This window comes from Chelonoidis abingdonii, chromosome 22 (genome assembly GCF_003597395.2).
Source record: "Chelonoidis abingdonii isolate Lonesome George chromosome 22, CheloAbing_2.0, whole genome shotgun sequence".
Taxonomy (NCBI): domain Eukaryota; kingdom Metazoa; phylum Chordata; order Testudines; family Testudinidae; genus Chelonoidis; species Chelonoidis abingdonii.
The window spans coordinates 16,096,627-16,109,726 of NC_133790.1; the positions used below are offsets into that span (position 1 = coordinate 16,096,627).

The following is a 13,100-nucleotide window of genomic DNA, read 5'->3' on the forward strand; positions in this document are numbered from 1 at the left end:
GGTGCTTAGACAGCCATGCTTGCCAGGAGACACAAAAGGGAGGATGATAGGGAGAAAAAACACAATTCTTGAAGATTTTACAGGTGTTTTTAAGCCAGCAATATGACAGAATGAACCAAAACCACATTTGCCCTGCTAACCACATATATGCACTGTGCCACTGGATATAACAGTTTCTGTTGGCAGAGTTCAGAAATGACACTTATCAGTATTCCTTGACAGGGAATTACTCTACCAGCAAGAGGGAGGGCAAAAGGAGGTAATTCCACATCAAACACTTTTAATATGTGACAGCTTGCACTTCGTCAACACACACACAGCTGAAGAGGAAGATTCAGGGAGAGAGACTGACTTGACTTAATGGGCAAAGAGCTATGGGTTGAAACAATATACTCTCCAGCTTACCAGCTTGGTCCCGGCTGACAGTGTGATTGTTGTTTTCATTCTCTCGAGTTGGCACCACAAGTTGGAGCTCATTGATATCTATGGCGGAGTTCTGGATCCCATTCTACAACTCAGAACACGCCCCAGTAAACACCTACAGACAAACAGCGTAACAGCCAATATGCAAGAGACACAAAATCACCAAAAACATTAGCACTAACCTCCTGGTCACTGTTTGCACTGGAAGGGTTCCTTTTAGGGCACGTTTTCTGCCTGAGGAAAAGACAGCAACAAGCCCATGGATTAGTTTTCCATAGGAGGAAAGTCCTCGTCCATGTTCATAAAACACAACAGAACAACTGTGCACTAGCACTTCCACCCATGACACTTTACAGCTTTCTTTGTATCAATGCCTGTGTGCTAGGGAGCAATTGTTACCCCCATCTTATCAGGAAGTCAGCTAAGGCAGAAGACATTAAATTTCTTTCTTAGAGAATCTGCAACGTGTCTGCCGCAGAATCAGGAGTTTATGCCAGATATCCCAAGTCTCAACACTTATTCTCCTTAGAGGGGTGGAACTTTGATTTCTGTAAGTAGAGCACACTACAAAATATGTAGTCCCCTGGGTCTCAAGCTGTGATACAGTTCGTTGGCTTCACCATGCCAGACATTTTATTATATAGAACAAAGCATTCTGGGATATTTTTAGTGAGCCAAGAAGTTTTGGGGCCTGCAAGTTTAAAGATTTCAGCTAGTATATTATCTTTGCCAGGGATTTACCTGACTTCATTTGTTTGATAGCTTATCGCACTTCCTCAGTGGTAGGTGGCTGTGCAATTTCTTCATCTATGGAGTGCTGGGTCAGTTCCTTTAGCACCTGTAGCTTGATAGTAGAGGGATGGTTGATGTCAGGATATAGATATTCAAGCCTGTCTGCAAAAGCCTATACTTTAAGAATTTAGGTGTATTCTCATCACTAAGCTTTGTAAGGGCTTTCTCTTACTGTGACAGTCTGACCCCTGTTCTTAGGCTAAGGCCTTCGGCTAAGTAGCAGAGGCCAGCCATAAACTGGGAAGTGTATGGTCATATTCTTACATTCCAAACTAGTCACGTTGAAATAAGGTGCTATTGGACTGTTAGGATTACAACCCTGTCCTGATATTCCTATCACCTTCAGAGAAAGGGAAGAGCCTAGAAGATGTAAAAGAAACTTAGTTTGATAGCATTCTGTCTGGCAAGAACTCACTTATTAATAGCTGGGATGCGAAATCCTAATTTCTGTATTGTTCTATCACTGTAGTCTCCACTTCCCTATTGTTTGTCTGTACAATCTCTGTCTGGTTCTGTGATTGTTTCTGTCTGCTGTATAATTAATTTTGTTGGGTGTAAACCAATTAAAGTGGTCGGATATAATTGGTTAAATCATGTTACAATATGTTAGTGTAAGCTGAGTCAGGATGAGCTCTACCTGACATTTGGTGGTGAATTGTGGTGAGTTGTGGAAAAGAACTTCAGTGGCTGGTCTTGTTTGCATAGGCACACCCACCTCACCTAGCATGAGCCCACAGCTGCCCAAATGGTCACTTTGGCTGCTGTGGGATCCCCAGTTTCTCTGTTATTGGGGCAGGAAGAATAAAGTGTTGTTACCCTGATTATGTGACTCAAGGCCAGCGAAGCTGTTTTATGATAGAGGGACTCACCATCAATTAAGTAGCACTTGCTAGACAAGGGACATGGGTGCCAAAACCCAGTGAATTGAGACAGTTTAGGGACAACCATTTGTACCTGATGGTATGGGCCCCTTTTGAGGGCCACCAACACCAATGAATAGCAAAGCTAATTTTGATTCTGTTAAGAGTCTAGTTAGAGGCTGCTGTGCTGAATTCACTTTGGGACAATGGTGCACCAGCACTGGGGCTCCCCTATTACAAGCTAAAATCACTAAAGAGCTAAAATTACTAAAAGCTGAGATTAGTGAGTGCTGTGTTAATTAGTGGGGGAGCCTGAAGATATATTGCTAAGTGGCTGGCACAGCAGTGCAGTTTGTGGGATGGTTGGAGCAGCCAGCGGAGCGGAGCAGTTTGCGGGATGGTTGGAGCGGCCCACGGGATGGCAAGTGGAGTGAAGTGGGCAGAGCGGAGCAGTTCATGGGATGGCTGGAGTGGCTCACGGGATGGCTGGTGGAGTGGAGCAGCTTGTGGTGAAGGCTGCAGCAGAACCCCACAGAGAGGCTGGGCAGTTGGCCTCGGACCACGTAAGGTGCCCCTTAACACCCCACATGTCCCTTTCTTCCCCCCCTCCATTTCCACCCAGCTGGAGGGGATAAAACTCTGCAGATAAACTTTTGAACTCTGGGGCTGCACCGACCAGGGACAGAGACTTTTGGGTTATTGGATTTTTGGGTGATTTTGGGGTCGCTGGACTCAAGATACTTTGGGCTGTTGGACTTTTGGGACTTTGGGATGATCTTTTGGGTGGTTGGACTCAAGACCCTGACAGGAAAAGGATACTGCCAAACTTACTTAGGGGTGGGTCTTTTGCTCATGGTTTGTGTTTGTGGTGTTTCCCCAATATAATGTTGCATTGTTTCTCTCTGTTCATGCGAGAAGGACCAAGGAAGTGAAAGGGTAAAGGAATAAGCCCCCTAGCAGTTGAGTAGCTCAGTAAAGTGCTACACCCATCTCTCAGAGAAATCTCTTTTGTCCTTGATTAAGGTAGATCCATTTGAACTTGTTAGTGGAGCTGTTCCTGGTTTTTGATGATTCAAATTTGATTCCTTCAGGGAATCAAAACATTTTTGTGTTGTTAGTATCCACATATCACAGTATTTCTTCTGCTTTCTTTTCCAATCATTTATCGTTTAGGACACAAAGACATCCTTGAGCCATCTCTTGCAAATAGTTGAATTTATTTTCCTTTGATGTTGATTCTTTGTTATTTTGCCAAGACACAAACCCAGCGTTTTTTTCCTTAAGGATCTTTTTGATTTCATTGTCATTTTCATCAAACCAATCTTAGGGCCAACTTTCATTTTTACCTAGAGTTTCTTCTGGGGCTTGCAGAATGGCTAATTTGAATATATTCCATATGTCAAGTGCAATCTTGGGTGACGATGCAATGCTATCCATTTTTTCCTCTAAGTTTTCCCTCAGCTTTTCTTGGAGAAATGGCTTTGCTATGTTCAATTTTGGTTTAATCTGTTCAGCATTATTTCACTGAGGGGCAACAGCATGTAAATTAAAAATGGCTCTAATCATCCTGTGGTCAGTCCAACAGTTTGCCCCTTGCATTGCTCTGGTGATCTTAATGTCCATTCGCTGTATAGTAACATAGTCAGTCAGGTGCCAGAGCTTTCATCTTGCATGCACCAAAACAGTTTTGTATTTGCTAGCTTGCCTGAAGGTTGGGTTGGTGACAACGAGCTCATGAGTAGCACACTTGAAGCATAGGAGGAGACCATTTTTCTGACTCCATTGGTCTTTACACTGCTCCAAGCCCCCTTTTCCAACTCTCACATTAAAGCCTCCCAGATGAATGAACTTGTCTTCACTGGGTATTGATTAGAATCTCTCTCTCTAGACAGGCTGGAAATTGGGATGAAGGGAGAGTGTGCAGCATCATTCACCTTCAAAAATCAAAACCTGGGACACCCTTCTATAACCATGAACACGGGCCAGTGCAATGGGTGTTCACGCCACACCATGTGATGAAAGGGATAATGTGGGACTGACAGGCCAATCAACCAACCAGGTCATTCCTGGAGGGTGAGGTGGGCGAGGCCCAATTAAAGATGAGTACCAGCTGGGTAAGGAGATGGGTGATTTGTATAAAGAAAGAAGCCTGAGCACATAGGGCTTTAGGGAGACAGAGTGAGAACTCTGCAGTTGCTTTCTAACTGCTGGAGAGTAAAGGAAGCAACTAGAGAGAAGCAGATGTACTGTAAACCCAGGGAAGAGATGACGGAAAGGGTCTGAAGGAAGGCCAAGGTAGCAAGAAGTCCAGGGAGACAGTGAAGTCTAAGAGAGCAGATTTTACCTGCTGATCACAGGGTTCCTGGACTAGAACTCAGAGTAGAAGGAAAGCATGGGTTTCCCTACCAACCACTGAGAAAGGTGATGCAGAAAGGGAGACAGGTAGTAGAATTTGGAGAGAGGCCATCAGAGAAAAAGCCCTGAGCAGTATTTGTCTGCCACTCTAATGCAGACCACGTTACAGAACCTGGGGAAGGGGTGATGACCCAGCTGAGGTGTGAGCTCAGACAGGGGTGGAGAATTTAGTTTATTGGACTTCTTATTTACCCTGGATGGGGTAGGACTAAATGTTACTTGAGTGGAGGGCCAAGTCATAAGAAGACTCAGACCACTGCAACTACTGGCAAAAGTCACTCAACAGGAGAGAGATACTGCGCCAAACCCAGCCATAAGGAGATGCTCTAGCAGTGAGTCCACCCTTCTACAACCATGAACAACATATCTTGTTAGCGTTATCAGAATTACATTACTTGGAGTGTTTTTGAACATCCACCATGATTTTAAAACAATTCTTCCTCCTCCCTCCCCCACCAAAACCCTCCAAGATCCAAAGAAAGTCACCTATATGGGTCTCTTGAGTTATGGCCTCTTAAAATTTATATATATAATAATATTCAGTGGGATGCAAATGCATATAAGTAAGTTTAGAACAACTCACAGTTTATTAGTATTCTCTTGCATAATATTGAATAAAAGGCATATATTAATAGTGAACACAAAAATCTCAGTTACTTGGCTGGTGTGAAATTCTATACCTTGGGGGGAGTGTCCTGAAACCCCCATAGTCCTCACTTTTTATCTAATCATGATTATACATAATGCTTGTTTGTAAGGTATCAGGGGAAAGGTTATGATCTGCTGAAAGTCATTTCTCTATCTATATACGTAGTGTTGTGTGTGTGTGTGTGTCTGTGTCTGTGTATAAAGTTATGAGAATTATGTGGTATGGTTGTCACTAAAACATGTTGTAAATTGAGGCATCAGCCAGACATTAGCTTCTCATAGGCAGTAGCAAAGAAGTAACCAACACCTGGGCGGGGTGTCAGTCAACCCATCAACATCCATTGTCCAGCAAGGGAACTACAATGCAATGACTCACCCTCATGAAGCTATGCCAGGGGAATTGTTCAGCCTTGCCTGGAAACTCAGCAATGCCCCCAGACATATCTGGACTTGTTTTCCAAGCACATGGACTGAGGGTATAAAACAGACAGTGGACACATACTGGGCCCTTTCTTCTGCCCCCACCTATGATGCAAGCAACAAAGATACTGAGAAGAAGACAAGATTCCAACAAAGGAGACAGGCCCAGGTTTCAAATTTGTGTATTATGAATTGCAATATCCTGTGGGGTGAGAAACTGCTTAATCTAGAAGTTGCCCAGTCTAATAGGATTGAGAGTTTAGATGGGGTAGTTATATTTTCTTTTCTTTTGGTAACTAACTCTGATTTTTTGAATATCACTTAATCTTCCTTTTATAGTCAATAAATATGTTTAATTGTTTATTTTTACCAGTGAGTTTGTATGAAGTGTGGGACAAATCTGCTCAGGGTACAAAGGCCAGTGTATCTCCACTTTCCATTGTTGAAGTGGTGAACCAATTAATAAATTTGCACTGCTCATCTTGAGCAGTGCAAGATGGTATATTCCTGAGGTACAAGGCTGGGAGCTGGGTATCTAGCAGGTAACTAAGAAAATGAGCGCCACTGTGCTTCCCAAGACTTAAAGTACTTATGTATCACGGGCAAAATACTAACTAGAGCTGGCTGAAGTGTTTCTGTGCAAACTCTTTTTTTTTTTTTTTAAGTGGAGAATAAAATAAAATGAACACCTGAAAAAAGTCATCTTTTGACCAAAAGTCAAAAACTTCCAGAAGAAAATGGAATTTTTTCAGTTCAGAAATGCTGCCACAGATTCTTATACCCCCATTCTTCTTTTTGGGCCTGGGTATCCAGTGAAATTACGACTCCCATGATGCACTACAGCAGCTCAGCATACAGGGAAACCATGGTGTATCATGGGAGATTTAGTCTCGCCAAGCAGCCCCATCCACAGAGGAGAATGCCTCATGCCCCCAGACTTCAGCTCACGTGAGGCACCACAATGACATTTCTGAATCGAAGTTTTTAGCTGAACAACTGGGGGTGGGGGTTTTGTTTCCTGAAAAATTCAAATTTTCTGTAGAAGCTTTTGACAAAGGCAACTTTTTTCCAGCACAGCAAGACTTTGCTGAAGTAGCAATAGCTCCATTTACATGGCAAGAACTAATGTGCAGAGCTATAGGCTAAACAAAGATGGAGGGCATTGAGGCATGCAGGCAAGGAGCGAGGGGCTTCTTGGATTCTGTACAGTACTCAGTACAGAGCTGCAGCAATTAGCAGATAACCGTTCTGTTTTTAGCATACTCTCAGACGTCAATCAGATTCCCCAGAAATGTATTACAGCAGTAAGAATTGCCACCTGGCAACCAGTTGGTCAATCCTGCTCTATATCCTGCCCAGTCACTATTATTTGGGTCTTATGTTGGATGAAACATTACTACATCATTTCTGCCCACCAAGTGGAAATACAGGGAGGGTATTAACTTTTAAATTAATTTATATGGGAGGGAGGTGTTTGGAAATAAGAGGATTCCCTTCATCTGAAATGCTTGTAAACTGAGGGGTTGTAATAAGAATCAGTTCTTTGGCAGGGTGCGCAGATGTAAAATGTCTCTTCCCCATGAATTGCAACCATCAAGCAAAAGTCTGATTGCACTGGGCATGATTAAAATTAAATAAGGTGAACGTGTCTCTTGTTCTTGGGGGCTTGGGAAAGAAAATAAAAACCCCTGTTACTCAAGCCAGGCCTCATGGCCAAAAGTAATTAGAATTATTGGCCATCTAACAACTGATGCTTTCATTCCCTCCCCAAACACTAAACAAAAGCAACAGTGTGGCAGAAACTTGGAGTCTCCCCAGATAGCTTCACTTTGGTTCAATGGAATAAACCTGGGCAGGCATTGCTGATGACTCCATTTATTAGATGGTGCTGGGTGCCAAGCCTGTCCTATGCCATTTCTACCACTGGCGAGGCACAGCTTGCTACTTCTAGCTGAGCAACAGTGGCAGCTTTAAAAAAAAAAAAAAGGAGCGGGTGGGGAAGGAAGCATAGCACAGCTAAGCTTCAACTTGCTCAGATACCAGAGGAGCAGGTGGAGTGGAGAGAAAGGGAGGTGGAGGACAAGTTTAGCAAACAGGTTATTATTAGCCTCTTCTGTTGAGGTTTCCTCTGTAACAGCACATTCCAGTCATAGCAAGTGTTATTCCTCAGAAAACTGGACCCGTTGCTGAATGCACTGCCTCATTAGAGTATCTTCATTCCTCCTAGAGTACTCTCTGACTGACAGGATGTTCTCAGGGGACAGGACCTGCAGTCATGGGCTCCACTGAACATTGTTGTCATTTCAGCAAGTGCCCCCTTTGTCCTTAATTTTGAAGTTCTTATGCTCTACGTACTACATAAGTGCTGGAACTAGGGGTTCTGGCTTGTAGTGGTCTCCATCGTATACAGGGTTTACAGTTGGGTTCAATGGCTCTTAGTATCCCCACTATTTAGATTGTTCCAGGACCCCTGATGTAATGCTGTAGCCAGCTTCATTATAGAAGATAGGTCTAGGGTGACCAGATGTCCTGATTTTATAAGGACAGTCCCAATATTTGGGGCTTTTTGTTATATAGGCTTCTCTTATCCCCCACCTCCGTCCTGATTTTTCATACTTGTTATATGGTTACCCTAGATAAGCCTGAACTGAAATCCCAGATCAAATCCCTATAACCCATATCTGTACTTCAAAGCAGGCTCTTCTCCCTGTAATGGGCCCAGGTAGACTCTGAATTTCAAAGCCTCCTTTGTAATGGATCCAGATCTGACCTTTCCTTAAACTTTACAGTGTGGGCATTCTCCTTCCTTATTCTCCCATTCTTGATCTGAAGTCAGCTCCTCTCTTATAGATTTGACTAATTAACGTTTCCTGCAAGGAGGACAAGAGGGGGCTAATGCATCTCTGAATTCAAATCCTTACTTAGGCCACACAAAATTAGAAGTGAGTTTGATGGTCTCATTCAGAGGCAAATTTTTGATGTACTTAATGGATATCACATAATTTTACTCCTAGTTTGCATAAGCCAAAACAGTTGAGTAACATTGGCAAGCTCTAATCAGAAGAGGTCCCAGACTAAAAGCCTGGAGGTGCATAGACAGAACAGCAAGAAAAAAAACCTAACGCAGCATCTGCCAGTACTATATAAACTGGCTTACTCAGCACGGTGAGGCCTTCACTTTCACAAGCATCACATTTCACTCATGCATACAAGTTTGGCAAGAAATCAACATATGCCCAAAATAACCTCTCCCTGGAAAGACAGGGAGGCTTGCACATGAGTATACGCAAGCAGAATAGGAAATGGCCTTTAAAAACAAAACAAAAACACAATACAAAAATGCAGTCTAACTTAAAGCAGGTAATTTTCCCTGAAACCACACCAATCCAAAGATCCAGGAGTCAAGCTACCAGGGACAATCATTTCCTGCAATTCTAGTCCATGTGTTAACACTCAACTAGTTCCCCATTTTAAAAACATCCTGGTTGAAAAAGCCAATTAAAACAAATCCTGCCTCTCATCAGCAAAACAATATCCGTAGCAATTGAACCTTTAAAAGTAAAGTTGCCTTTCAAAATGGGCTTGGTGTTTTTAAGGGGGCTGGAAGCCAAACTGATGGCTTGCAACATCCCCATTTGTGTTGAGTATTACTTTGTGCCATGAGAAGTTCCACTGAAATTACTGGAAGTATTTGAGAAGTAACGTGGTACTCAACAAGAGAGAGTATTAGAATCTGGCCCAATATGAGCAGGATTAGGCCATAACTATTACTATAGCAGGGGAAGCATTTACAAAAAAAAAAATTGGCAAGAGCTTAAATATAAAAAATATTTAGAATCTAGTAGATATTTTCCATCAGATTTGAACCATTTTAGAGCAGGCAAAACTTTGTAGTCTAAATTATGTATTTATCAGGGTCCGTCAAGAAGGACAATGGTTAGGTATAAACACATGTGTCTAACTCTTAAAGTTTTGCAAGGTTTAGTTTGCTAAGCAATACAAAATAACAGCTGGATTCTGAAGTCAGGAACTTCCATGTATAGCAGAGAAAATGATGTTTAAACCTAACCACCTTGTCTATATCCCTTTAAACTTAGTGTGGTTATAGAATATACTTTGTATCTATTCAGCATGTCCAGGGATTTACCTTCCAACAGGACCACAAGAAAAATAAGTCTTATCAAAATATTCTTGAATATTACCAAGAGCTCTTTGAAAATTTTGCAACCTCAAAGAGACATTACACAGACACAAAAGGTTAAAAGAACATTAAAATGTTGTGAAGTCAAGCCCTCAAAAGTTAGGAAATGCCAGAATTAAGAAAGCCTGTATAGCTGTAATTTTGCTCCCTTTGTCATATGCCTGATGTTACAATTTTTAATTACATGAGTTCATAACTGTTTTTTACTGCTGCATCAGTCAGTGCTCAGGATGGATTTGCTCTGGTGATGATTCAGGCGTGTTCAGTAAAGGAGGCTGTTGTCTGTAGCACCCCTGCTTCATTTGTTGCAGACATTGGAAGATGTATTCTCATGAATCAGTGACGGGATTGCAAGGGAAGGGGAAAAAAGACTGTCTCTTAGTTAAGACAGTTGAATGCTGCCCTGGAAAACTGGATTCTGTTGCTGCAGAGGATCTGTACATGCAGCACAGTTTGTTGAAAGTTTTTCTGTCACAATCAAAATGTCTGGCAAAACCAGCTAGGTTTCAGCTAAGTTTGATGCGGGGAGGAATCATATAGAAATATTGTTTCATTTTCAATTTAAGAAAAAACGGTTTTGAACGAAGACATTTTGTGGAAAAGCAGAAATAGGATTTGATTTTTCAACTTCGATATGCAGCAAAGGAAGAAACATTATCCTGCAGGGCATGGAACAACATTAGACCCAGTCCAGGAAGAATATGCTGCTTGTTCTAGGGCAACACTAGTGTCTCGCCCGCTTGATGGAGGAGGGATGGGTAAAAGGTTTGAAGGACACATATAAAGCAGGGGTTCTCAAATGTCATTGCTCCACAACCCACTTCTGACAACAAAAATTACTACACAATCCCAGGAGGGGAGACTGAAGCTAGAGCCCATCCAAGCCTCACCAAAGCCCAAGCCCCATCACCTTTCCAGGGGGACAAAGACAAAGCCCAAGGGCTTCAGCCCCCAGTAGGGGGCCTGTCATTTGAGCCCTGCCACCCAGGGCTAAAGCCCTGGGGCTTCGGCTTCAGCTCTGGACAGGGGGGCTCTGGCTTCAGCTTCCGCCCCAGCAAGTCTAATGCCACTCCTGGTAACCCCATTAAAACATATCAAAATGGACACTGCAAGACAGCTGCCAAAAAATCCAAAGCCAAGACCATCATTTTTTTGAGACATACCATACTACCAAATAATAATAGTAAATTACACATAGTATTAACAAATACATTAGAGTGGAATTTAGCCAGATTTTATTCTGGTGGACAATTTATCTTATCAGGTTTGATTCTGAATTAAATAAAGTGGAAAAAAAACCCTCACTGTCCTTTTCACCATGTCATCAGTTATATCCCAGATTTCATGGCAGGCTTAGTTTCAGGAGCTTAGATCATTACAAATATCTTACCTGAAAGTTATGCAGAGGGTAGACAGAAGAACAAGTGCAAAGAGGACAATTCCAGTTATTATTGCCAGCATCATTGTGTCTTCCTTTCCATCCTGCCTCACCACATCCATGACATTAGGTTCTGTGATGTTCTTGTATTCAAAGAGCATCGCAAAGCCCCTCCCACGATCCGTGGTCGTGATCAGCTCCATAATAACCTCCACCATCTCCAGAGATGAACTGAAGACCATGGTCTTGTTTAAAGGCAAGTTTGTCCCACAGAAGCGAGAGGAAAATGTGATGAGGTCAGAAACATACAAGACATCATGGGGACACACATCCGCTGAAGGCTGCTGGGTGGTGGAGTTTCCTCTTGGTAAGGCTGTGGTGGAGAGAGTCTGATTCTCTCCCATGACCTCATCTCTCCTTCTAGCAGTGAGGTGAGCAAGCAGGACTTTCCCTTTCAAATCTCTGTTCATCTCTAGGCCACTGATATTTTGCTGCTGCGTAGCAGTATTGCCAGCCACAGTGAATGGCAGTTCGTCTGGCTGAGCCTTAGCTATTTCTTTGGGTTCTTCCATCTGTCTGAACTGTTTTTCTTCAGATGTTTGTTTGTATTCTTCTTTTTTGGAGGTAGTTACTGGGAATCCATCGTAGTGGCCAGCAAGACCCTTTGACTGAGCTCCTGGGCTGCTATGTTTCTGGGTCGCCTTTGACATCCCAGCCAGATCAGAGGATTTTGTAGTAGCAAAAGTGATGGGAAGGTCAGAGTTTTCTTCAGTAGGAAACATCTCCTTATTTTTTCTTTTAGAAGAAGTAAAAAAGCCATCCCAAGGGTCTGGAGTTTCATTTGAGCTCTCAAATACATCAAAGTCAAGAATTTCCAGGATAAGATGGGTTCTAACAGGAATGAAAAACTGCCAAACACAATGTGTCCCTGCATAGTAGTTATTTGGAAAGCCTGGTGATAAAATAAGACCTCTTTCCATGGATTCCAAATCTGCACCACAGGAATAATATACCTGGAGGGACACAGACAGACAAATAAAAATCACCATTTTTATAATGGATGTATATTAGTGCTATAAACTAAAGAGAGAGTATTCAGAGGTCTAGGCCTTTTACACCTACTATCTTAAAAGTATCCATCTTCAGTTGGTTGACATAGAACATCCCTTAGGAAATGAAAATTCATAAAGCTTCTAAAAAGCCGATCTTCTACATTCACCATTTGGAGCATTAATATTTAAAACAGATGATCACTTTTTGGACGTGTATGTTGCAAGCCCAGTCTCCCTTTCGTTACGTGACACAAGCCTCAGATGGCAAAAGCTTTCATAGCAACAGTGCTTGCGATTGAGAGAAGGTGAAGAGAGACTTCTCTCTCACAGAACTTTCATGCACGGGAAAGTAAATCTCACCTCTGCCTTGGGCAATATTCTTTAAAGGAAGAAAGTCCATAAATAATTAGATCACCAGCCCCTGTCTAGGAGCCATGTGTTTACCAGTGTTAGTTGGAGAAAAGGGAATTTTGTTTATTTAAAATGATTAGTCATCTTGGTCTGTTATCTGTTAAAACACAAAAGAAGCTTGGCAGAACAACAAACAAGTCTGTATATAGCCATGAGATCAAAACAGTCCAGATTTTTATTCTCTTTCTTCCTCCCTTGGTTGATTAAAATTAAAAAAAGAATTCCTTTGAAACTCAAAGAATTATTAAATGTCCTCAAACAGTGGCCAGATTTCCTCTCTTTTGCAGATTTCCAGGACATGACTAAGTGATTTTCTGCAGATGCTTTCCATTTTTTTGGCAGAGGGGAGTAGGAGTGGCAGGTGGGGACGAGAGAGAGAGACTATTTTATGCCGGAATTAAAATACTCCATGGCCAGATTTAAATATCGGTCAAAAACTGTTGTTATCCTAAATTAATGAAATAAGCAACAGGCCGTTTTGGGGGCATGAGTTAGGATAA

At 42.2% G+C, this 13,100-nt stretch overlaps 1 protein-coding gene across 4 annotated transcripts in view; it reads right to left on the minus strand.

Moving 5' to 3' along the window:
• LOC116819459 (uncharacterized) overlaps positions 1-13,100 on the minus strand; it is a 44,643-nt gene that overhangs the window by 9,027 nt on the left and 22,516 nt on the right. For all 4 annotated transcript variants that reach the window (XM_032771185.2, XM_032771187.2, XM_032771186.2 and 1 more), the window contains 3 exons: positions 11,150-12,150; positions 606-657; positions 406-508 (listed from right to left, as the gene is read on the minus strand). In XM_032771185.2, coding sequence (XP_032627076.1) covers positions 406-508; positions 606-657; positions 11,150-12,150 — 1,156 coding nt within the window. The remainder of the gene's footprint in view (positions 1-405; positions 509-605; positions 658-11,149; positions 12,151-13,100) is intronic.